This window comes from Urocitellus parryii, chromosome 8 (genome assembly GCF_045843805.1).
Source record: "Urocitellus parryii isolate mUroPar1 chromosome 8, mUroPar1.hap1, whole genome shotgun sequence".
NCBI lineage: Eukaryota > Metazoa > Chordata > Mammalia > Rodentia > Sciuridae > Urocitellus > Urocitellus parryii.
This window is the reverse complement of record NC_135538.1, coordinates 141,145,460-141,168,479: the sequence shown is the minus strand read 5'-3', so window position 1 is coordinate 141,168,479 and position 23,020 is coordinate 141,145,460. Positions and strand designations below refer to the sequence as shown.

Genomic DNA, 23,020 nt, shown 5'->3' with positions numbered 1-23,020 from the left:
CCTAGGGCGAGTCCCGGGAAGGGGCGGGGCTTGAGGCCAGAACTCTGCGCGCGCGCCGTCTCCCGGAGGCGGGGCAGGGTTTGAAGCCTGAAGTGGCTGCGCGCGCAGTGTTCGGGGACCGCAGAGGGAGGAGTCCAGGGGGAGGAGTCAAGGGGGCGGGGCATGGGCGGGGCATGAAGGCTCTCGCTGTGCTGGGGAGTTGGATTGGAGCTTGGCGAGTTGGGTTTGCGCCGGGCAAGTGAAGGCCAGTACCCAGCTACAAACTATAGTGGACTAAAGCCGGAGACTGGAGACTGAGCGTTTAACACGCGTGTTGCGCCAGGCCAAGTACGCTGGGCAGGGCTGAAGGTGGAGGCAGGAGAAGAGCAGAGGCTGGACTCTGAAGGTCCCATTAACGGAGGTGTGATCCAGATGCGGGTATCGGGGAGAACTGATAACCGTGAGGGGCCGCTTTCAACCAGCAGAGAACATGGTGGCCTCGGGCTGAGAAACGAGGCTCGCAGCAGTGTTTCTGTTTGTTTTAGGGAGTGAGGTCACGCAAGAAACCTCTCTAAGAGGGAAACCGAGTAAGTTAAATACATCTGTGGGTCACGAGTCCACAGCATGGCTTTCGATTTATTCCTACTACAGATTTCCTTCTCTGCGTTTCCTGCACACTCATTCACTCATTTACTGTACACCCAAATTTAGTGTCTTCCATGACTTCTCCCTCCTTCATCCCTTACCATTATTGATATGCATAATCTCATAACCTTCAATTTAAGCATTATCATTTTTGAAGCCTTGAATATGTTGACTTTACAGATTAACAGCTCCCCCCCCCCAAAAAAAAAAAATCCAAAATAAGTCCCAAATTGCAATGTTTCAAATTGGTTCATGGCTATCAAGTATCTACAGTTTCAATTTCTACATTTTTAGAAGTAGTTTAGAGCTTTGTTTGAAAAGCAAAATGATCCATTCAATAAACTTTGCTCCAATAAATTAGTAAAGAGTATGAAAAAAAAAATCACCTATTTTTTCAATCTACCTGTCTGGCACATGCTTCTTGATCTAATGTTGAAGCCATGTAATATCAGCATATGCACATGCCATGCTAATCTATGCTTTATATAGATTAACTCATTTAACACTAACCCTATGCAGTAAGGACTAGGATTAGCTCCTGCTTTTCTTCTTGGAGGAAATTGAGGCAGATAGTACAAAGTCACACTGTTAAATGACAGAGCAGTCCTAACTTCTTTAGTGTGTTTGCAGTAGTGTCCACAGTATTCGTGTTATAAGTCTGACTGTGTCATTCCTGAGCTTAAAACTCTTCAGTAGGTCATTTATCTTATGCCATGGCCTAGGAAGCCCTGAGCATGACTCAGCCCTATCTTCTCTCTCCTTCTTGCTCCTGCTGCCCCAGCCTTCTGGCTCCTGGAGGATTCATCTGCCCAGAATCCTCTCCCCAGGTAACTTCCCTGCTCATTCCCTCATCCACTTTAAATCTCTACTGTCACCTTCTCAGCAGAGCCCCTTCCTGATCGTCTATTAAAAAAAAAAAAAATGCAACTTTGGAAATAAAAGAAAAAATAATAAAAATTAAAATGCTACTTAGGAAATAAAAGAATTTTAAAAAATACTAAAAATAAAAATGCAACTTGAGGGATGGGGTTGTAGCTTAGTAGCAGAGCACGTGTCGAGCTGGCATTTATCCCCAACAACATAAAAACAAACCTTCAACTCAATTGCATTTCCCTCCACAGTATATTTTTCTTCATGGCACAGACCTCCTAACATGCTGACTTACTCATGGCAAAATTCACCTCCCCACTCCATGAGAGGGAAAACTGGTATGCAGCGTTTAATGTAGGGCTTGGCACAGAATGAGTGTTCGATAAACATGCACCAGACAGACAAGGAGATGCAGAGTGAGAAGGGGTAGTCAGCAGAGGGAAGAACCAAGATAACCTGCAAAGACAGGGACAAGAGGGAGAGATTACCCTGGCTGCACCCTCTCCCTGCCTTTTCCTGCTTTAAACTTTTGATACTAAGAAGTCTCTGAAAATAAATAAGTGAGCTACACAAATGGTAGGCAAAAGGTTTTTGGACCTCCTGGAAAAAATTCCCTAACCCACCAGCAACATGTCCAAACAGCCTCTGGGAAAATGTTCACGGCACCTAAAGGGTCAGGGTGTTTTATGATAAAATTTTGAGAAGAAACATAAGTCATTTACATTGAACCCACATTGGCTAGACATAAGAGGGACAGGATAACAAAGTGTGCCAAGTCCTAGGATAGAAGGTTGGTCCATAAAGAATAGTTTTGCTACTCCTTGGTTAGTTCCAAAAGTAGAATGAGATGTGGCCTTGTTGGGCAATATTCAGGATACAGGGGGAAAAAATGTGTAGTAGTGTTTATTTGACTTGAAGCTGTGAGTTAAAATGACCTTATTTCTCTTCTCCCTGCAACTTAATTGAGGACATCTCAGAATTCTTAGCACTTCCCTGGTCTTGGTCACACACCTGTGGCTTCTACAGATCCACTGCCACGCTTTGTTGAAGTCTAGGATAGCCAGAGGGCTTTAATTTCTTGAGCTGAGTCTTTCAGAACTGAGAAAACCACTGTGTGCCTTCTATCAAAGATGCTCTTTAATATGCCAGGCTTGGTGGCACAGGCCTATAATCCCTTGGCTCGGGAGGTTGAGGCAGAGGATCATGAGTTCAAAGCCAACCTCAGCAAAAAGCAAGGTGCTAAGCAACTCAGTGAGACCCTGTCTCTAATATAAAAACACAAAAAAAGGGCTGGGGATGTGGCTCAGTGGTCAAGTGCCCCTAAGTTCAATCCTCAATACCAAATATATATAATTATACATGCCTTTTAATATGAAAACTTACAATCTCATCATTTACAAAAAAAAAATCAAGCTGCTCCTGATCACCCCAGGCCATTGCATAGAATACATTAATGCTATCCCATAGCTTTTGACCTTTGGGCAAGGATCTTATTTTTCCTTTCAGCTCCCAGGATCTAGGATAGTTCCTGGCACTCCTGGTGAATACTCATCATATGGCTACTGAATTAACACCGGAAGAGGAAGATGGAGATGGCATATGGGACATTATAATATCAGGGAGAGGATTTATGATGAAAATTTGCTTCTACATAAATATTGAAGTAGATGGTTAGGAATAAATGCAAACCATACATGCCTGACAGAGACCTGACACCCCCAACATGAATTCTGTACTTTGACATGAACTGTCACATGGGAAATGCAACAGAGGCCTTCAAGTACACTACCAGGCAGGCTCCCCAGAGGCCACTGAATACAAAGACTTACAGACTAGATTGAGAAGTTTAAATCACATGGTTTATTAAATCAATTTAAAACAAAAAGGGAGCTCAAGTGACTCAGACGCTGAGGCAGGAACGCAAGTTCGCTGAGGCAGGATTGCAAGTTCGAGGCCAGCCTGGGCAATATAGTGAGACATTATCTAAAATGTCTCATTTTTTATTTCTAAAAATAGAAAGGACTGGGGATGTAGCTCAGTGGTGGAAAAGTTTCAATCACCAATACAAAAAAAAAAAAAAGGAAAGAAAGAAAAAAAAGGAAAAAAAAAAAGCCAAAAACAGGGAGAAGCAACTATGGAAAAACTAGTATAAGCAAATGCCATCAGTGTGTTTGCAAGCCTGGTGAAAGAGGCCTGTTATCTAAATCCTGAGTTCCTCAATGTCTTTGGACCTCCATTCTCCTCACACCCCTTCCCCAGCATGGCTCTGTATCATCAGCTTTTCTGAAGACAGATCTGAAGACCAGGGGATTTGAGCAGACCCTCAGGTGCCCCAAGCCAACCACACACACTTGCTGATCAGAGAATAAGACTGGCAAACAGCTGCCCTTTGTCTGATGGCCTATGGAGCAGCCATGGGCTTTATTTAGTTATTTTTTTACACAGGACACATGGGGACAAAATGAGAGATCTAATTAAGACATCAAGACTATTGTGTACTCACCTTTTATGTTATCTGACTATTCAGTGCCTCTTGAATAGTAATGTCATAAATCTTGAGTGCTTGGATATCTCACATATATTGAGTACCTAGGAGTACTGGGTATCTTAGACTTAGTCTTACTTATGTATACCACAGGCTTCATTTTCTACCCATTTATCTATTTATGCTTAACACATCCTAAAAGCTTTCCTATGTATTTTACAAACATATTAAGCTTTACTAGAACCTAATTTTCTCAAAAGCAAATGCACTAATGTTTTTTAAATGCATCATTAAAAAAACAAAAAACACCTAAATCCTATTACCTGTCAAAGCCTAAGTTAAATAATGCAATCTGAGCCACATAATTGGATTATCAACTCCTATTCAGGAGCAAAGGAGAAATCCTAATGAATGCATTAAGGCAGAAGAGAGGAACAAATACATTTAGTAACTAGATTTTATGCTGGTGACTTGTAAAATAGTAAGAGACAAGCTGTCATCAAATATGAGGCCTGGGAAGAGAACCTAGTCCTGTCCTTCACAAGTCTACTGGCGTGACGTCAGTCTAGTTTCATTAGACTAGCTATGTACTAGTTACAATGTGCATGAGAAAGCAATGACAGTGGGCTATCTTGTCAAGAAGTGTTTAAAAAGAATGTGAACAATTATAGATGGGTTGCATTAAAAGGCAGGTAATAGAGAAGAAAATATCTGTAAATCATAGCTCTTAAAAGCCGTGTACAGAATAAAGGGCTTCTATAACTCAAAAATGAAAAGACAACAACCCAGGTTAAAAAAAAAAATGGGCAAAGAACTTCAACAGATGATTCTTCAGAAAAGATATATAAATGGCCAACAAGCACATGAAAAGATGCTCAACATTACTAGACATTAGGGAAATGCAAATCAAAACCACACTGAGATTCCAATTCACACCTAGTAAGATGGCTATAATAATTTTTTTTTAAGTGAAAAAAAGTGCCAGTGAGGATGTAGAGAAATTGTAGCTCTCAACACATGACTGGTCAAAGAGTAAAATTGTACTGCCACTCCAGAAAACTGGCAATTTCTCAAAACATTTTGATATAAGATTGCCATGTGACCCAGCAATTCCACTCTTCAGTATATATCCAACAGACTTGAAAGCTGGGACTCAGATATTTTTATGGCAATGTTCATTACATTATTCATAATTTCCAAAAGCCAAAAAACATTACAAGTGTCCATTTACATACAATGAAAAATAATTCAGCATAAAAAGAACCAAGTTCTGAGACATGCTACAACATGGATAAACCTTGAAATAATGCTAATGACAAATACTGCATCATCCTATTTATATGAAGCAGTCGCAAAAGGCAACTCCAGAGACAGAAAGCAGGACAGAGGTTACTAGTACTTGGTGGAGAGGGGAATGGGAATGGTTACCTAATGATTACAGAACTGCTGCCTGTGGTGATGGGAATTTGGAAATGGTTGTCGTAATTGTTGTTCAACACTGATGATTAATGTCAGTGAGTTGTACTCTTAATAGTTCAGGGTGTAGTGATAATTCCCATTTCCAATGAGACCATCCCTCTATCATTATGGATATGATTATGGTTGAGTCCACCAAGATTCTGGAAGACTGGAACAAAAGGGCCCCCTAAATAAACTGGGACCTGAAGGTAGGTGCAACTCACTTCTCTGCACCAGGAAAGGGCTTAAAGTTGTAATCAAATGGCAGGAAATTGGCGTTCAGAATTGCTACAAAATCTTTTGACACAACAGATTCCAATTTACATTGTTATTTACATACTAAAAATCCCTAAGTCTACAGAACCTCTTTCAAAATCATACTCACCTTTTATAACAATACCGAACTTTTATCATGTTACCTCTTTTTGATTTCTAATCATACCACCCCCATTGCAGCTCCTCACCCTTTGGTATCTCAGACATACAGGTACTTAACACCTACTGAGGAGTCATTTTTTCCAAATGACAAAATATACCATTACTATAATGATAATGGTAGTAAAAGGGCAGCCTTTGTTGAGTATTGACAATGTGCCAAGCCCTATTCTAAGGGCTTCACACATACTGATATGTTTAATCCCAAGAACAATCCCGCAAAGCAGAGAGAGATTGTCATTGCCATAGTTGGTCAAACTGAGGCAAATAAGAAAAAGAGCTCAGGGCTGCACCCAGGCTCTCTTGCTCCAGGACTCCTGCACCCAACTTTGCAACTTGTTCTATAGCCCATGTTCTGAACCAGAAATTGGGCATGAAAACAGAGATTCCAAAGCAGCAACTTTCCAATTCTCAAAGAACTGTTTCCCAAAAAATGCAAAAAACGACCTCTTCCAATCCTGTTTTCCCCAAATCTTGAACCTATCTTGAAACTATCAGAAATTTTAAAGGCCAATGATTAACAGAATAATTCATTTTCAAAAATTAAGCTGACTTTACCATATAAACCAAGAGGCAAGTCAGTGCTGAAATTTGACTGCCACTGTGGTTGGTGGTGCTGGGAGATGTGGCTTTTAAAATGTGATTAGGTCTTTGTGAAATTGCCTTCACTCTCTCTGGCCTGGGTTAGTTACCTCAAGAGTGGGCTGCTTTAAAGCAAGGCAGCCTCCTGGTTTTCCTCAGCACACACACTGGCTTCCTGCTTTCTACCAAGAGGCAGCATGAGCACCTCACTGTCATGCTCTTGGACCTCCTGGACTCCAGAATCAACAGATTTGGCCAATCTCTGTTCTTTAAAAATTACTCAGCAGGGTTCAATCCCCAGCATGGGATTGGGGGGGTGGAATTATGAGGTCTCAAGTATTTTGTTAAAGCAGCAGCAAACACACTACCTTTCTCCACCCTGTGGATGTAGGCATTTCAATTAACAAAGAGTTCATGGATCAACATCAACTTCTAGCAAAGGTGGGTGTGTGGGGCGGGGAGGAGAGGCTCTAGACTTCTACCCACGCATGTCAACTGGTGCCTGCCTGTCAGAAGACCAAGCAGAGAGCTGGTTCATCCTTCCATTCCCAGTAACTGATAAAGACCCCCTCATGACTGTGGTATCAGTAGAAACCAAAGTGAAGCCCAAGCCCTATGCCCCACTCAGAAACTAAGTGAGGAATCTCTCTACCTCCAGGGGGCAGTGAAGGTTAGAGAAGAAAGCTCAGCTGTCACCAAAGGTTCACTTCCACCGGCAGCCGGCAGTATGTCTCTTGCCCTTCCTAAGCAATGTCAGAGGAAATCAATTAACACAAAAAGTTTCAATAAGATATATAAAACACAATTCAAAAATGTCCAGATTTCCACAGAAATCACTCAATATGCCTAGAACCAAAGACAATCAACAGATACCAATGTGAAAACCACATACTATCATCTCACAAAGACTTCAAAGCAGCCATGATAAATACATCAACAAGCAATTACGAGCATGCTCGAAACAACAGTAATAACAGACACATCAGCAGAGAAATACAAAGTGTTAGCAAAGAAACAGAACCATGTAGAAATTTTAAAATTGAAAAATACAATAACCAAAATAAAAATCTCATTGGATGGGCTCAATAACAGTACGGGGGCGGCAGGGGGGGGGGGTTTACAAAGAACAGAATCAGCAATAGAGAAAATAGAACAACAGAAATCACCCAATCTGAACAACACAGAAAAGAGAGCCTGGGGAAAAAACATGAGCAGAGTCTTAAGAACCTGAGGGACCACAAGGAAAGGTCTATTTATTATGTCAAAGTCCCCAAAAGAACAAAGGCAGAGTAGAAAAGGTACTTAAACCAATGCCTAAAAATTCCCAAATTTGGCAAGAGACACAAATCTATGGATTTAAGAAGATAAGCAAAACTTGTTAAAGGATAAAAGGGGCAGGGTACACACCTACAGTCCCAATTACCTAAGAGGCTGAAGCAGGAAAATCTCTTGATCTCCCAAGTTTGAGACCAGCGTAGGCAACATAGTGAGCCCTTGTCTTAAAAAATACAAAATAAGTAAATCCAAAGAAATCCAGAGCAAAACACCAATTAATTAAACTTTTGAAAATTAAAGACAAGGGAAAGACCTTGAAAGCAGCAATAGGAGGAAAATACAGAAGAAAAACAATTAAAATTATTTTTTTCAGAAACCATGAAGGCAAGAGGGAACAGCTTAAGAACTGTCAACTCAGAATCCTACATCCAGCAAAAATGTCTCCAGTGTTAAAAGGAAATCAAAGCATACTTAGATAAAGGAAAATTAAGACAATTTCACATCAGCTGACTTACCCTAAGGATGGCTAAAGGGAGTTCTCCAAATACGAAGTGATAAAAGAAGGCATCTTGGAACATCAGGAAGGAAGAACATGGTAAAATCGTGTAAGTACAATAGGTCTTCTTCTCCTCTCGAGCTTTTTAAAAGCAAAATTATGGCACTAATGCAATTCTAAACGTTTAAGACAATTTATGAGTAACATACAGGGTATAAAAGGAGGCAACGCCCTAATATCTAGAGTACACAAAGAACTCAAAAAATTAAACAATAAGGAAACAAATAACCCAATCAACAAATGGGCCAAGGACCTGAACAGACACTTCTCAGAGGAGGACATACTATCAATCAACAAGTACACGAAAATGCTCACCATCTTTAGTAGTCAGAGAAATGCAAATTAAAACCACTCTAAGATACCATCTCACTCCAGTAAGAATTGCAGCCATTATGAAGTCAAAGTGCTGGCGAGGATGTGGGGAAAGGGGTACACTTGTACATTGCTGGTGGGACTGCAAATTGGTGCGGCCAATTTGGAAAGCAGTATGGAAATTCCTCAGAAAACTGGGAATGGAACCACCATTTGACCCAGCTATTCCCCTTCTCGGACTATTCCCCAAAGACCTTAAAAGAGCGTATTATAGGGATACAGCTACATCGATGTTCATAGCAGCACAATTCACAATAGCTAGACTGTGGAACCAACCTAGATGCCCTTCAATAGATGAATGGATAAAAAAAATATGGCATTTATACACAATGGAGTATTACTCAGTACTAAAAAAAAATGACAAAATCATGGCATTTGCAGGGAAATGGATGGCATTAGAGCAGATTATGCTAAGTGAAGCTAGCCAATCCCTAAAAAACAAATGCCAAATGTTTTCTTTGATATAAGGAGGACAACTAAGAACAGAGCAGGGAGGAAGAGCATGAGAAGATTACCATTAAACAGGGACGAGAGGTAGGAGGGAAAGGGAGAAGGGAAATTGCATGGAAATGGAAGAACCTCATTGTTAAAACAAGGGAGAGAAATGAATTACACTAGATGTGGTAGAGAGAGAGGATGGGAGGGGAGGGGAGGGAGGATAGTAGAGGACAGGAAGGGCAGCAGAATACAACATACACTAGTATAGCAGTATGTAAAAACGTGGATGTGTAACCGATGTGATTCCGCAATCTGTATACAGGGTAAAAATGAGAGTTCATAATCCACTTGAATCAAATATATGAAATATGATGTCAAGAGCTTTGTAATGTTTTGAACAACTAATAATAATTTTTTTAAAAAAGAGGCAACATTTTTTTACTTAACTGATAAAATGATAACACTAGTATACTGTGATAAGTTAGCTGTGTACTATCCGTGAGTGTTAGGGGGACAAAAAACTCTAAAATGAGATATACTCAATACCACATTGGATACTGGGTAAGGAGGTAGCTGAGTGGCAGAGTACATGCTTAGCATACACAAGACCCTGGGTTCAATTAATACCCAGCATCCCCCACCAAAAAACCTCCCATATTGATAAACAAAAATGGAATTCTAAAAATTGCTCAAGTAACTTACTGGAAAGTAAAAACAGAGAAAAGGCCAGGTACAGTGGCACACATCTGTAATCCCATCAACATGAGATGTGGAGGCAGGAGTTATCACAAGCTGGAGGCCAGCCTCTGCTCAACTCAGCGACTATGCCTCAAAACAAAATTAAAAAAGACTGCAGATATGACTCAGTGGGAGAGTGTCCCTGGGTACAATCCTCAGTTGGGGTGGTGCAGGCTGGGTGTGTGGGGTAGGGCGCAGTCAATAAAAAAAAAAAAAAAAGAACAAAATTAAAATGGCAGTCTTAAGTCTAAACACATTATTAATAACACAAATATAAATGGTAAAAATATAACAATTAAAAGGCATACTATCAAAATGCATTAATAAATGACTCAAACTGGGTGTGGTGGCATACAATTACAGTCTCAGCGACTCAGGAGTATGAGGCAAAAGAAATCATTCAAGCCCAGGAGTTCAAGATCAGCCTGGATAACACCAAAACCATTTCTCCAAAAGGGAAGTGGGTAGAGGGAGACAACTATTTGCTGCCTATGAAACTTCAGATGTAAAAGTATAGGCCAGCTGAAAGTAAAGTTTGGAAAATATCAGCTGAAGTAGACATGAGAGCCAAGAAATATCAGACAGTGATATTACATAATGAAAAAAGAATCAAAACGCCAACACAGTAAAAATTCTAAATGTGCTATATATCCCTAGAGATGCACAAAATGTGAAGCAAAAACCAGTGGAACTTGGCAGAAGAAATCAGCAAATCCACAACTGCTAAAGTTGGAGTCATTGACACGCCTCCCTTTGTAAAGACAGAACAAGTAGACAGAAAATCAGCAAGGACATAGAAAAACCTAACCCCATCAACAGTACGATCTCATGACATTACAGAACACACTGGCCAACAACAGCAGGATACAGGTTCAAAATATCTACCATGACAGATAACATCCTGGGCCATGAAACCAATTTAAAAGAACTGCAGTCATATCAAGTATGTTCTCAAACCACAATGGAATCAAATTAAATCAATAAGCAGAAAAATAACAGGAAATTGAGAACTTTAAAATAATCTATGCATCATAGAGAAAAATGCAACAGAAAAAAATACATTGAACTGAATGAAAATACAGCATATTAAAATGAGACAACTAGCACAAATGATCTGAAAATGAAATCACAAAAAAGATTCAATTTGCAATAGCATAAAAAAAAGAGTTTAACAAAAATACAAAACTTAGAAGCTGAAATCATTCTTGAAAGATAACAAGGAAGACTTAAATAAATGATGTCCTTTGGCCAGGTTTTGACATGCAATATGCCCAAACTTGATCAATAGATTGAATACAATTCCTGTCGAAATGCTATCAAGATTTTTTACAGAAATGACAAGGTGATCTCAAAATCCCTATAGAAATCCAATGGATGAAATAGGCACAGAATAATTTTCAAAAACAAAGTTGTAGGAATCACACTCCTGGATTCCAAAGTTTACTACAAAGTTAAAGTAACCAAGACTATGTGACACTACAGCTGGACTGAAATAAATGTGCCTTAGTACAGAATCTGAAAGTAAACCGCACATTTAGTTTTCTAAGACCACTTTGGTTAGATTAGCCAAGTCAAGTTTTGATACCTGAAAGGGACGCAAAAATTATGGGAAATGTCATTTTCCTGCCCTTAAATTTTCTTGCCACTCACTGCTTGGAAGAATAGTTTGAAAAATAACCTTTATTTATCTCTAGTAAAGAATGTGTTCAGATGACTGGGGGTGCAGCAGCTTAAGAGGTACAGTGAGTGCTTGCCTAACATGCTCAAAGCCCTGGACTGGATCTCCAACACTATGTTCAAGATTTCGCATTATTTTAAATTGCCATATTTGGGGAAAGATCTTTATTTTATACACAATAAAAATTACATATTATAATTAATATCTATACCTCTATATAATTAATAACATGTAGGCCAAAGGTGCCAAAAATAATTTTAGCACATTAAAAAAAAAAAAAACACCTAAAAGTGGTTTTCCAAGCTGTACATTTTCTCCAGAAAAAGAAATTCCTTGCCTTTACTCAGAAAAAAATAATATTTAGATATATTTAAAAGATGATTCCATTAAAAAAGGAGTTCTTTTGGGACTCAATCAATCTGGGATTCAGTGCATCAGTTATATTTTCTTTTTTCTCTTCTTCTTTTCTTGCATTTCTACCATCTTCCTCTTCCTGGCTGACAGGCTATTTCCTTTCACTGGCTTATTACTGTCACCACTTAAACCACATTTCTTTGAGTTAGGTTTTAATGTGTCTTCTTGCTGCACCATGTCACCAGATTCCTTTTTGCTGATCTTGGACTGTTCTGTATCAACTAAAACACAAGAGACAACACATTTAAAGACTGTTTTCCCCGTTTATTAATGAATTAAACAGGATAACAATAAAGTGACATTGTGTGGATATCCGCCACTTCAACAATTCAAAAGGTAACAGAATTTGAATTTTTTAAATGACCAATTTCACTTACCAGAAGAAGGCTCTGCTGCTGGAGGAGGCCTCTCTTTTGTGTCTGTTCCTCTGTCTAACCATATTCCAAGACACGTCAGCCTGGCATTTGTGTTCACTCCACAGAGTAAAGATGGGGGATCTTTCTAAAACAGAAGGGGGGAAAACTCATATCTAACAGAGGAATTCTGAATAATTATTTTAAAGAACCAAGTTACCTTAATTTAAAATTTATTGTGCAATCATACACAGCAATCAATGACAGACTACATATACAATGGTACATGCCACAGGGCCTAGCTCTGTAGTTGGCTCTACAGTTCAGGTTTGTATATACTCCATGAAGTTCACAAAATGCTAAAATCATCTACAACGCACTTTGTGGAATATAACCCCACCATTACAAGATGTATGCCAGTATTTCCTTGAGCATAAAACATGCTATTTAGAAATAATCTACTGTTTTGATTCATGAGTGGTTCAACTCTGTTGTTCACAGAGCCAATTTCTGAGAAGTATCCAGAAATTACAGATTCTAAGGAAACAGACTATATCTTATTCATTTCTAGATTTAACAGAGAGGCTTGCACAGTGCTCACACTTGATAAACCGTATCCACAGAATGGATATCAAAGAATGAAAAATAATAAACTAGATCTACAGAAGGAAATTGATTTTTTTAGTTATTTGGTTCTAAGCTATTGTTAGTTCCATAATAGACTAGAACCTTCCCAATTGTTTTCAGTAGTGGCAGTCTTCGTACCTAATACCTTACAGAGGACCCTATTAAAAAAAAAAAAAAAAAAAAAAAGACCAAATAGATGGAATGCAGAGGGAGGTCTGAGATCCTGAGCTCAGAATCACAAATGCCAGCCTAAGGCAGCTCTGTGGGAACCTAACTCTAAAAGTATAAATATCAATCATTCCTGGAAGAAATTTATAAAATTTACATCTATGGTCTTTATCCTTAAAAAAATTCCACCTCGCTCAACTTAAAATGGCACTAGCAGCAAGACTTGCATTACAGTGTATTTATGTTCTATTGTACTAAGATACTGACCTTATCTTGCTTTAGCTTCCACATTTTGATGAAACCATCACTTGATGCTGTAACAAGAACATGATGCTCAGGAATTTCAAAACTGAAAATGTCTTTTACCCTAGGATAGAAATATTAATGCCATAAAAGATCTTTTCTCCAGAGTGTGATCATCATTATAAAACTTATAAGCTAGTCTCTTGCTTCAGTATTTGCAAACTGCTCAATGAAGCCCTAAAATGTAACTTTGCCACACATTCCCACTGGTCAGTGAGTTGTTTTCAGGCCAACTATAGGCTAAAATGGACTGTTTGATTAAGAATTAACCAAAATGATAACTGTAAACAATCTCAGGAAGTAATGATAACAAAACCCTCACCTCAAGCACCTCTGAGAAGTGCAGTGAGGAGACAATAGGAAGGATGATCAAGGTTCCCTTTGATGCACCCAGTTCCTTCATCTCCAGTGCCACTACTTCCAAACTGCTTTTTTCTTCTATATTATGGAGGTCACCTATTTGGCCTTTCTGCTTCCATTTCTTTCCCGTAAGTTTTCTTTATTATTTTTTTCTTTTAATGAAATCAAATCTTATTACTCTCAGGCTTAAAGACCCCAAAAACTGAAATCTGCTTTAGAAGAATATGGGAGAGGAGGAAGTAGCTGTTGATATGAAAGAAGCCATAATGGCCCTAAAGGGACAACTGCTAAAGCTGGTAGTGAGCCTATGAGTTGGCTCTTTAAACTAGTTTGCTTGCCTATAATTTTCCTTAAGAAGCACACAAAACGGGCTGCAAAATAGCCCAGTGACTGAACACTTGCCTGCCTCACTCGCAAGAGGCCCTGGGTTTGATCCCCAGCACTCCACACCCCCCACAAAATAAATAGAATAAAATCTGCAAAGACACAGCATAAAATTCAAATTCCTCACTCTGCCAATGAACCCAAGCACCATTTGATCCCCAAAATCCTCTCCCTTGCTCACTCTGATGGAGTCATGCAGGTCTTCTACTTGTTCCTAAAATACATTAAGTTCTTTCCTCCCTCAGTTCCTTGGAGCTGGGGAGTATATCTTAGCATCAGTATGCATGAGGCCCTGGGTTCCATTCTCGGGACCATGGGGAAAATAAACAAAAAACAAAAATATCTCATTCTTTTATAATCCTTTTTTTTTTTTTTAAGAGAGAGTGAGAGAGGAGAGAAAGAGAGAGAATTTTTAATATTTATTTTTTTTTAGTTCTCGGCGGACATAACATCTTTGTTGGTATGTGGTGCTGAGGATCGAACCCGGGTCGCACACATGCCAGGCGAGCGCGCTACCGCTTGAGCCACATCTCCAGCCCCTCTTTTATAATCCTTAAGGACTTATTTAACCCTTGAAATTCTCCCCTCATCAGCCTAAGTAAATTACCCTTGTTATAAAGATCTACTTGTTTAAAACCTATTGCCTCATACAATAGAAGAGCCATAAGAGTGTAAGGTCTTGTCATTTTTGTTTATCTTTAAATACCTAGTGCAGAACTGAGCTATAACTCAGTGGTAGAGTGCTTGCCTAACATGCATGAAACCCTTGTTTCCACCTCAAGCACCACAAAAAAACAAACAAAACAATCCTAGTATAGTACTACAAATTGTATGTTCAATGAATACTTGTGGAAACAAATGAACAAACAAATGGCTAAATATTCTTTTAGAAATACATTTGAAATGGCTTCCTTGAATGTGGTTTATTTCCAGTACAGGGAAAAAGTAAGGCCTATACATTGATTGCAGGACTCTGAGTACTAAGATGGATTTCTAAAAACAATCAAAAATGAGAATTAAAACTTGAGAAGTAGAAGAACATGCAGAAATGCAGATGGACCACATTAATATATAATATTATCACCTTTTCACTTTTATCATCAATTTTTCAAAATTACAGTGGAAAAAGCAGGGACACAAGTCAGATGAACTGGGTTTGGACTAGCTCCTTACCTCTGGGGTAATCTCACCAAGTTAATGAACTACTTACTCTGAGACTCAATATCTATTGCATTAAGAGATAGAATTCAATGATGGTATTTCATTTTTTCCTTTAGGAGAAAAATATAGCATGGAAAGGAGAAATTGGACAAGGGGGACTAAGTAAAAGGACAAGAGTGGCCAGGGACAAAGTTGAAGACTACTTAGTTTATGATTTTTCAAATATGCTTATTTCAGGCTCCAAGTCTAACAGACTTATCTGAAATAAGTGCAAATGACTAGTTCTGATCACAACTTCTCCACTTTTGCATTACAAAATCCAGGAAGATAACATTTTCCACTATCTTTTTAAACTCCAAAAATTGTATACACATGTCTGATTATCTCTGTGGTTGTTCATAAAAAACATTCTGCTTCATAAAATGATTCCATGTGTAACATTTACTGAGACTACACATATACACACAGGTTGGGGGAAAAAAATACCTGTTTTCATGTGCTTTAAATTCACAGAGGCACGCTAGTGAATCACAGTCAAAAAACCTGACAACCTCTTCATCTCCAGCCACTGCAAGGACAGAGTCCTAGGACAGAAAATAATATCCAGAAAGTCATAAGCAGTTCTGACCATCTCCATAAACTTCCATCACTGATTTCTGATAACTTACTGAAAGAAAGGTAACAGAAGAAATCCTTCTTTCATTTGTGATGGTGCCACTAATGGATGCAGTGTCAAGCTGATAGACGTCTATTTTATTCAGTATAACAACTACATACTTCTCTCCCCTTGGGGACCATTCTACTATGTGAGCATCTGTAAGTTAAAAAAAGCCAAATTTACTTATTTTAAAAATAATGAGAAATAGTAAAAATAGTAAGTATTTGTACTGTATTTTCACACTCATTTTCCTATTTGATCTTCCCAAGAAACTTAAGGAATACATTGTGAAAGTTAAATTTTAGACAATGAAGTGAATTCAAAGAATTATTGAGATAATACAGCTGGTGCATGACAGAGCTACAAGAACTCAGATCTAAAATGGTAGAAGTAACCTTTGTTAACATTTGTTTTCAGAGGCAACTATAATAATGCAGGAAATAAATGTATACACATGCGCATGTGTTCATACCTATCAAGTAACTGTAAAATATATTTCAAACAAAAATACTCACTTTGTTTTATATTTTTTATGAAGGCTGATCTTCCCTCCACAAGATTCCAAGTTCTGCAAAATAAGAAACTTGCTTATGGTATGAATATCAACTAACATACTAAAAGAAAAGCATAAGCATGATAAAGCTTTGATCAAATTTATTAAAAACTGGCAATTTAAAGGGCCAGTTTAGCAACTTTAGTTTAGCAACATCTTCAATTTTTTTTTATCAAGCAGGATTAAAGTTCATTCCATTCTCATAGCTGTTTACTATTTCATATCAATTGTTATTTTCAAAAGGTTTCACCTCTACAAACATTCCTCTTTGGGAGCACCTTGCTCTTCACTTCACAGCTATTGACAATTGAAGCATAACAGCATGTTTTAATATGGACCATTTTTATCCCATTATCATGAAACAGTTCACTAACTTTCTACCTTTTCTTTGTATCTCAGTATCTTTTAATGGGTGAAACTGTGGAACAATACAGAAACAACAGCCAACTGACATAGTAAAAGATACATAAAGATGCTTTTGAGAATTAATGACTTACCTTAATGTCTTATCTGTACCAACAGACAGGGCCAACTTGCCAGATGGATGTATAGAAAGGAAGGTCACATGTCCTCTAAAATGAAACCAACAAGTTAGGCTCCAACTTGACTGGCATAGTGAGAATGCCAATGGAAAAGAGCCAACTCACTTGTGAGCTCTGATTGACTTGAGGCATTCCCATTTCTTTGCATCCCAGACACAAATGAGTCCATCTTCTGCTCCACTGATTAAGTGCCTGCTGCCATAGAATTTCAGGCAAGTTATTGTACCTGTCGAAAAACCAAGATGGGCAAAATTATCTTCATTTTTAATACAAACTTTATTTCCAGTTAAGTACAACAGTGGGCTGGGGATGTAGGTAAATGGTAAGTGCTTACCTAACAGGTACAAAGCCCCAGATCCCCAGCACTGCAGGGGCGGGAAGAACCATACAATGTCCTAGTATTATTTAGACCATAAAGTAAACTTCATCTTACCTAAACTTAGTTGAGTAATACTTGAAGTATTACTTAGTAATAATCTTCAAGTGTTAGGTGAAATAGCTCAATTGTTTCATTCCAGAACATACAGTTTTTTTGTTTGTTGGCTTGTTTTGGTTTTCCTAGTGCTAGGGATTGAACCCAAGGCCTTACTCGTGCCAAGCAAGCACTCTACCACTGAGAAAACACCCCAGCTCAAGGACATACAGTTTTAAGTCTATGCAACTAATCTGAGATTCTTTCAGCTTTAGTTACAGATTTAAGCTAACTGGACTGGTTCATTTTCTTACTTTTGTCTCCATAATCATGATGGCTAGCCAAGATAATTTTAGCAGAAATAAAACAAAACCAACTGCCTAACCAGCTAATTTAGAGGAAAGAACTAAGAAAAAAAATTTACAGCCATGATTCTCACTTTCTAAATAATGAGTTATCTATATCAGCTATAATTCAATCATTATTGACCTAGAATTATCATGATTTGACTTTATTCTCTGCTCATTCACTGCCATGAGAATATTTTAGAACAATTTTATAAAAAGATCATTTTCCAGCTATTCTTCTGGAAACTCCTTCCCAGGGTAAATAAATTTTCCATCACCATTTCAACCTATTAACAACACTTTCTTCCCTCCACCAAAACTGAAGCCTGGATCTCCCACACATTTCCACCATCTTTTAAATTCCAGAAATCGTATGCACATGTTAGATCAAATTCTAGTCCCAAAGTAGTCCATATCTTTACAGCTTTATCCTCAAGTAACATCCTATATTCCTTTGACATTTGTGTCACCTCACCTCACTCTATTGCTGCTCTATAGCTCAGGGTCAAAAACTTGCTGCCTGTAGGCCAACTGTGGCTGGTATTCTGGCTCTGCAAATGTAATTTTAATAGAAAACAGCCCCAGTTCATTCAGTTAGAGCATATGGGGCTGCTTCTGCACAGCAGCAACACAAGCTGTATGGTCCACAAATATTTACTATTCGGTTCTTTACAGAATTCAAATGAAAACCTGTGGGTCACATTTCCCATCTATATACCTGCCGGTCAATTCTTTATACACTTTATATTGAAAAGAACCAGAGACCTCCAATGAATAATTTTGCACGTGACAGAAGCACTAATATGTGGGTTCATGTATACCTTCTTCTAAAAGTAGAAGCCATTAACCACTTTCCTCTCTCCCTGTCATGCTATTTCTTCTTTGGAAATGCTGCTCTCCCACATCTTCTTCTGCTCCTTCTGCCCATGACTCATATGCTCCCTAGAAAAGAGCTTATCTAATACTAAATGTTAGAAAAAGGAGTTTCAAGGAATTAGGCAAGGAAGAGAGGAAACCAGGAATCCTACTTCATTCTTCCCCCATCTAACTGCAAGTAAATCTTTTTTTTATTCTGAATATTGATTTGAACAGATCAGATTTGTTTAGCTTATTTCTTCTAAGCCTAAGAAAGAAGCCTTCCTTGTTTGAACTGGGATTGGGAGACACAGGGAAAAAGGAATTTATGTTGAAATCACTCAAACCCTAGCTTCTGTTGAGGAGCATGACACCTGTCAAAGGGTGAGGAATGTGCAGAAGAAGGCAAACATTTATCACTCCAAATTAAGTGCTAAAAATCAATGCCCAGTGACCTCTGAAATATATCAAAGTGAGGTGAGGAAAAGGGGAACACATTCTATCTTTCTTGGCAGGAAACCCAACCTCATTGGCTGAGTTTCCCCAAACTAATATATAGCTAACCAATTCTACTATTTTGAGTTTCACCTTTACTTTTCCCTCCTGAACACACAATAAGTCCCTTATCTTTTTCCCCTGGAAAACTCAGTGACTACAATGTAAAATGTTTGGAACTGAGGGGAAAAAAAAATTTACCTATTCAGTCTCTCTACCCTCGGATCTTGCCACTCTCCCAGGCATCTTCACCGTCAGTGTGGTAAATCCAACCATGAATGGTTAAATACTAATCCTTAACCTCAACTCCAGTGCAGGGAAGTCTGCCTCCTCTATTTTAGTTTCATACACCTACAACAGTCAATGGGAACAGTGTGGTGCTCTAGGTGTACAGGACTAAAATACAGAAGAGACCATCTACCTCCCAATAGGACAACTGTAACCTACTCCAATAGGACTGTGAGCAACCTTTTTTATCCCAATTCTCTATCTCCTAGAATAGAATCTGCTGATATATAACAAACAGTCCAACAGAAGTCTATACAGTAATAAAACCTCCACATTATCTTAAAGGATACAACTTCTCACCATTGTGATGTACTAGGGCTCCATGTTCTATCTTCTTTTTCATATCATAAATGTGAATTGTTTCATCTTTGCTCCCAGTGACAACAAAACGACTATTCACAGCCACTGCTGACAAGGAGGCCGTGTGAGCATGATGAGTGAAGTCAGCCACAGGAGTCCATTGCTGCTGCTGAGTAAAACAGGAGATCAATACCAGTCACATCACAGTTCTCTAGAAACACAGGTTCCTCCATCCATAAAAACTACCAATGGATCCTACAAATGGGGAAAAATTACACAATGACATGTGGATTAAAACAAAGATCCTGAGAAGTGAATGAGAAATACAAGTAGGTGAGAAGCAATACTGAGTACCACGACTCCAGAACCCAATAATGGTGACAGAATTGGGTACTTTAAAATGTCACCCAAATCTTAAACTCTTATTATATCTACATGCGAGCCTTCCATATCACTCATTTATTCAAATATTTAAAATTTTATTTGAATTTATTTATTCAAATAATGATTATCTACCATATGCTTGGTACTACTTTAGGTAGTTAACTTAGCAGTGAACAAAAGTCCCTACACTAAAGAGCTTCTACCTCAGTGGGAGAGACGTAAACACGTTAATACAACTTTACATAAAGATAAGTACCATAACAAGTCCTAGAAAGAGAAAAACAGTATGAGTACATTTCCATTAATACCAGCCCAAGCCCTAGAGAATCGCCAGTGATGAGGTCTCAGGAACTTATTGCCTCCTGCCATGTATGTGTTGGGTTGAGAAGTGTGGCTGGTTGAATCAAAGAATGATAGAATACACATGCTTCTTAAAGGAGTCACATCAGGGGGGAAAAAAAAAGGTTATTAGCAAAACAAATCAAAGGGGGAGGGGGGAAGCCACCAAACTTCTTTGTACATGATTAAGATGTATTACTGCAAAATCAGTCCTAAAGACCTAAAGGAACAGATACTCCTTCCATGAGTCAGGGCCAAGGGGCCTTTTCTGACTCCAGGAGGAGCTACTATGGCTTTAAATCAAATAACCTTTATTTATTTGCATCACACAAATTATACTAGTTATATAGGCTACTATCTAGATTTAGAATCATTAATCCCCATTAGGGGATTGATGCAGGATCATACATATAGAGGTCTCTGACATTTTGTGTCAACTCTGCCATACTAGCTGTGTAGCCCTGAATAATCACTTAACCTATCTATAAGGAACTTTCCCTTAAAATGAGAATAACTCTATCTGCCTCTGAGGGTTGCTGTGAGGACTATTATGTATTTGGAACATAGTAAACAATTTTACTACAAAGAAAACACAGGAAAGAAGTACTCGGTGATACGGGTTCCAGGAGATACCTGGAATTGCATCAGGAATAAAATAGTTCTGGACTAGAAGTTAGGACATCAGATTTCTAGTCCCAGGCATAGTCCTATCTACCTGTTTGACTACTGTGTTAGCAATTCTTTATTCCTACATCTATTAAAATATATCTGCTACAATTTCTCTCCATGTATTTGTCTCCCTCCTCTATCATTCCTTGTCAGGAAGGTCCCTAAAGCAGGATCTGGACCTCTGGCATCTTTTCAACTGCCTCCTTACCTACTTTAAGTACTGAGAAACTAATGTGACTTCATTTTTAAAAATGAATAAATAACAGCAGCTTCTACCTCAAGGCCTGTCCTAAGGAAGGGGGTGTGACCCTTGTCCTTGGAAAAACCCACAGAGCACTCCTAAGCACATACCCACCCTGCTGAGTTGTTTGTCTGTAAATAACAGGAGAGATCTGAGGCACCAGGTGTCCCTAACTCAGTTAGGCTAGGTGAGGACCCATAGCAACCCCCCTAGCAACCTCCAATCAGCAGGAGACAGGGAAAATACCTGGAATGCCAGATGACCCCCAAGTTTATAGTGGTTGATAACACGTTGGGAAACCACATACACCCCTCGTGGCCTAAACCAATCAGTTCAAAGGAATCCCTCTCTTGTATTAACCAATCACCCCTACCCAAATTGTTCCCGCCATTGAATGTGCTAATCAATGTTAAGAGTTGTTGTTTGACTTTCCCTGGGTATGGAATGATTTGCTGTGTGATGTTGTGATGCACAGAGTATTCCCCCAAAACCTATAAAATCTCACTGAACAAAGGACCAGGACTCACTCCCTGGGACCAATGCGTTGGGAATGATTGATCAGGCTTGCAATAAAGACTCTTGTGTGCTTGCATTGGATTCAGCTCCTGGAGGTCTACTAGGGTCCCATGAAACTGGCATAACAGTACCCAATAAATGAAGGAATTGGTATTACTTTTTTTAAAAAAAATCTACGAAGAGCTGATCCTGATCCAGCCCTAACATTTTTTTAAAATTTCATTTACTTAGTCATTTTAGTTGTTGATGGACCTTTATTTTTATTAACATCTGGTGCTCACACATTGGAGGCAAGCGCTGTGAGCCATCGAGCCACAACCCCAGCCCACAGACCTAACATTTTCTAAAATATCAGGAAAGTTCATGAAAGAGCAGAATATTCTTTCACTGGATCCTGAATACATACACTGGTTGTCAACTTAAATCTACAAACTACAACTCACCACGTACAGAAACACCAGCTTCCTTCCTTTGTGGATTCTGTCTTTATTTTAAATTTAGAAAACTTAGTGTGACATTTCAATACTGAATACATTGTGTAATGATAAAATCAGGGTAAATGGCATACTCCAAATCAAGCATCACGTATTTGTGTTGGGAATATTCGAAATCCTCTCTACTAGTTGCTTTAAAGTACACAATTGTTGTCAATTATATTTATCCTGCTACACCAAAAAACATTGGAAGGCATTTCTCCCACCCAACCGCACCCCTGCACCGCCCCGATACCCTCCCTAACCATTCCCAGCCTCTGGTAACCACTGTCGGTTTCTTTGAAATCAACTTTTTTACTTTCCCCCTTAGCCATATTATCTACTATAATAACAAAATGCTATTTTATGTTGCAAGATGTCTATTTTGTTTTAAAAGATGGGCTTTTATTCAAGCTTCCATCCGTGAAAATCAGACGATCAACAGAAGCGCGGGCATGTTTACCTCGGCCGTGTGGGAACCTGGCCTTCCCCGCCCCCTCTCCCGCAGTCTCTCCACTAGCCGAATCTCACCTCTTTGTCGCCACTCGCCCGAGGCTCCGGATGTACTGTGAATCCGAAAAGGACTTGCTCATAGCTACCGGCGACCAGCTCCATTCAGCCGCGCACGTGCCTTTCCCGGGAACCCTGCGCGGCGTTAGAAAGCTGG

General features: G+C 38.9%; 1 protein-coding gene across 2 annotated transcripts; it reads right to left on the bottom strand.

The window, feature by feature from the left end:
- Window positions 1-10,943: 10,943 nt before the first annotated feature.
- On the bottom strand, window positions 10,944-23,017 carry Pak1ip1 (PAK1 interacting protein 1). 2 transcript variants are annotated; one of them, XM_026384600.2, is made up of 10 exons: window positions 22,885-23,017; window positions 19,732-19,900; window positions 17,140-17,260; window positions 16,990-17,064; window positions 16,455-16,507; window positions 15,950-16,095; window positions 15,768-15,865; window positions 13,341-13,440; window positions 12,303-12,426; window positions 10,944-12,146 (listed from the first exon to the last, which is right to left on the bottom strand). In XM_026384600.2, the coding sequence occupies exons 1-10, from the start codon at window positions 22,966-22,968 to the stop codon at window positions 11,950-11,952; spliced, it is 1,167 nt and encodes a 388-aa protein (XP_026240385.2). In that variant the 5' UTR covers window positions 22,969-23,017; the 3' UTR covers window positions 10,944-11,949. The 2 variants fall into 2 exon arrangements, with proteins under 2 accessions (XP_026240385.2, XP_026240387.2); XM_026384602.2 differs by having other exon boundaries at window positions 19,732-19,897.
- Window positions 23,018-23,020: the final 3 nt, after the last annotated feature.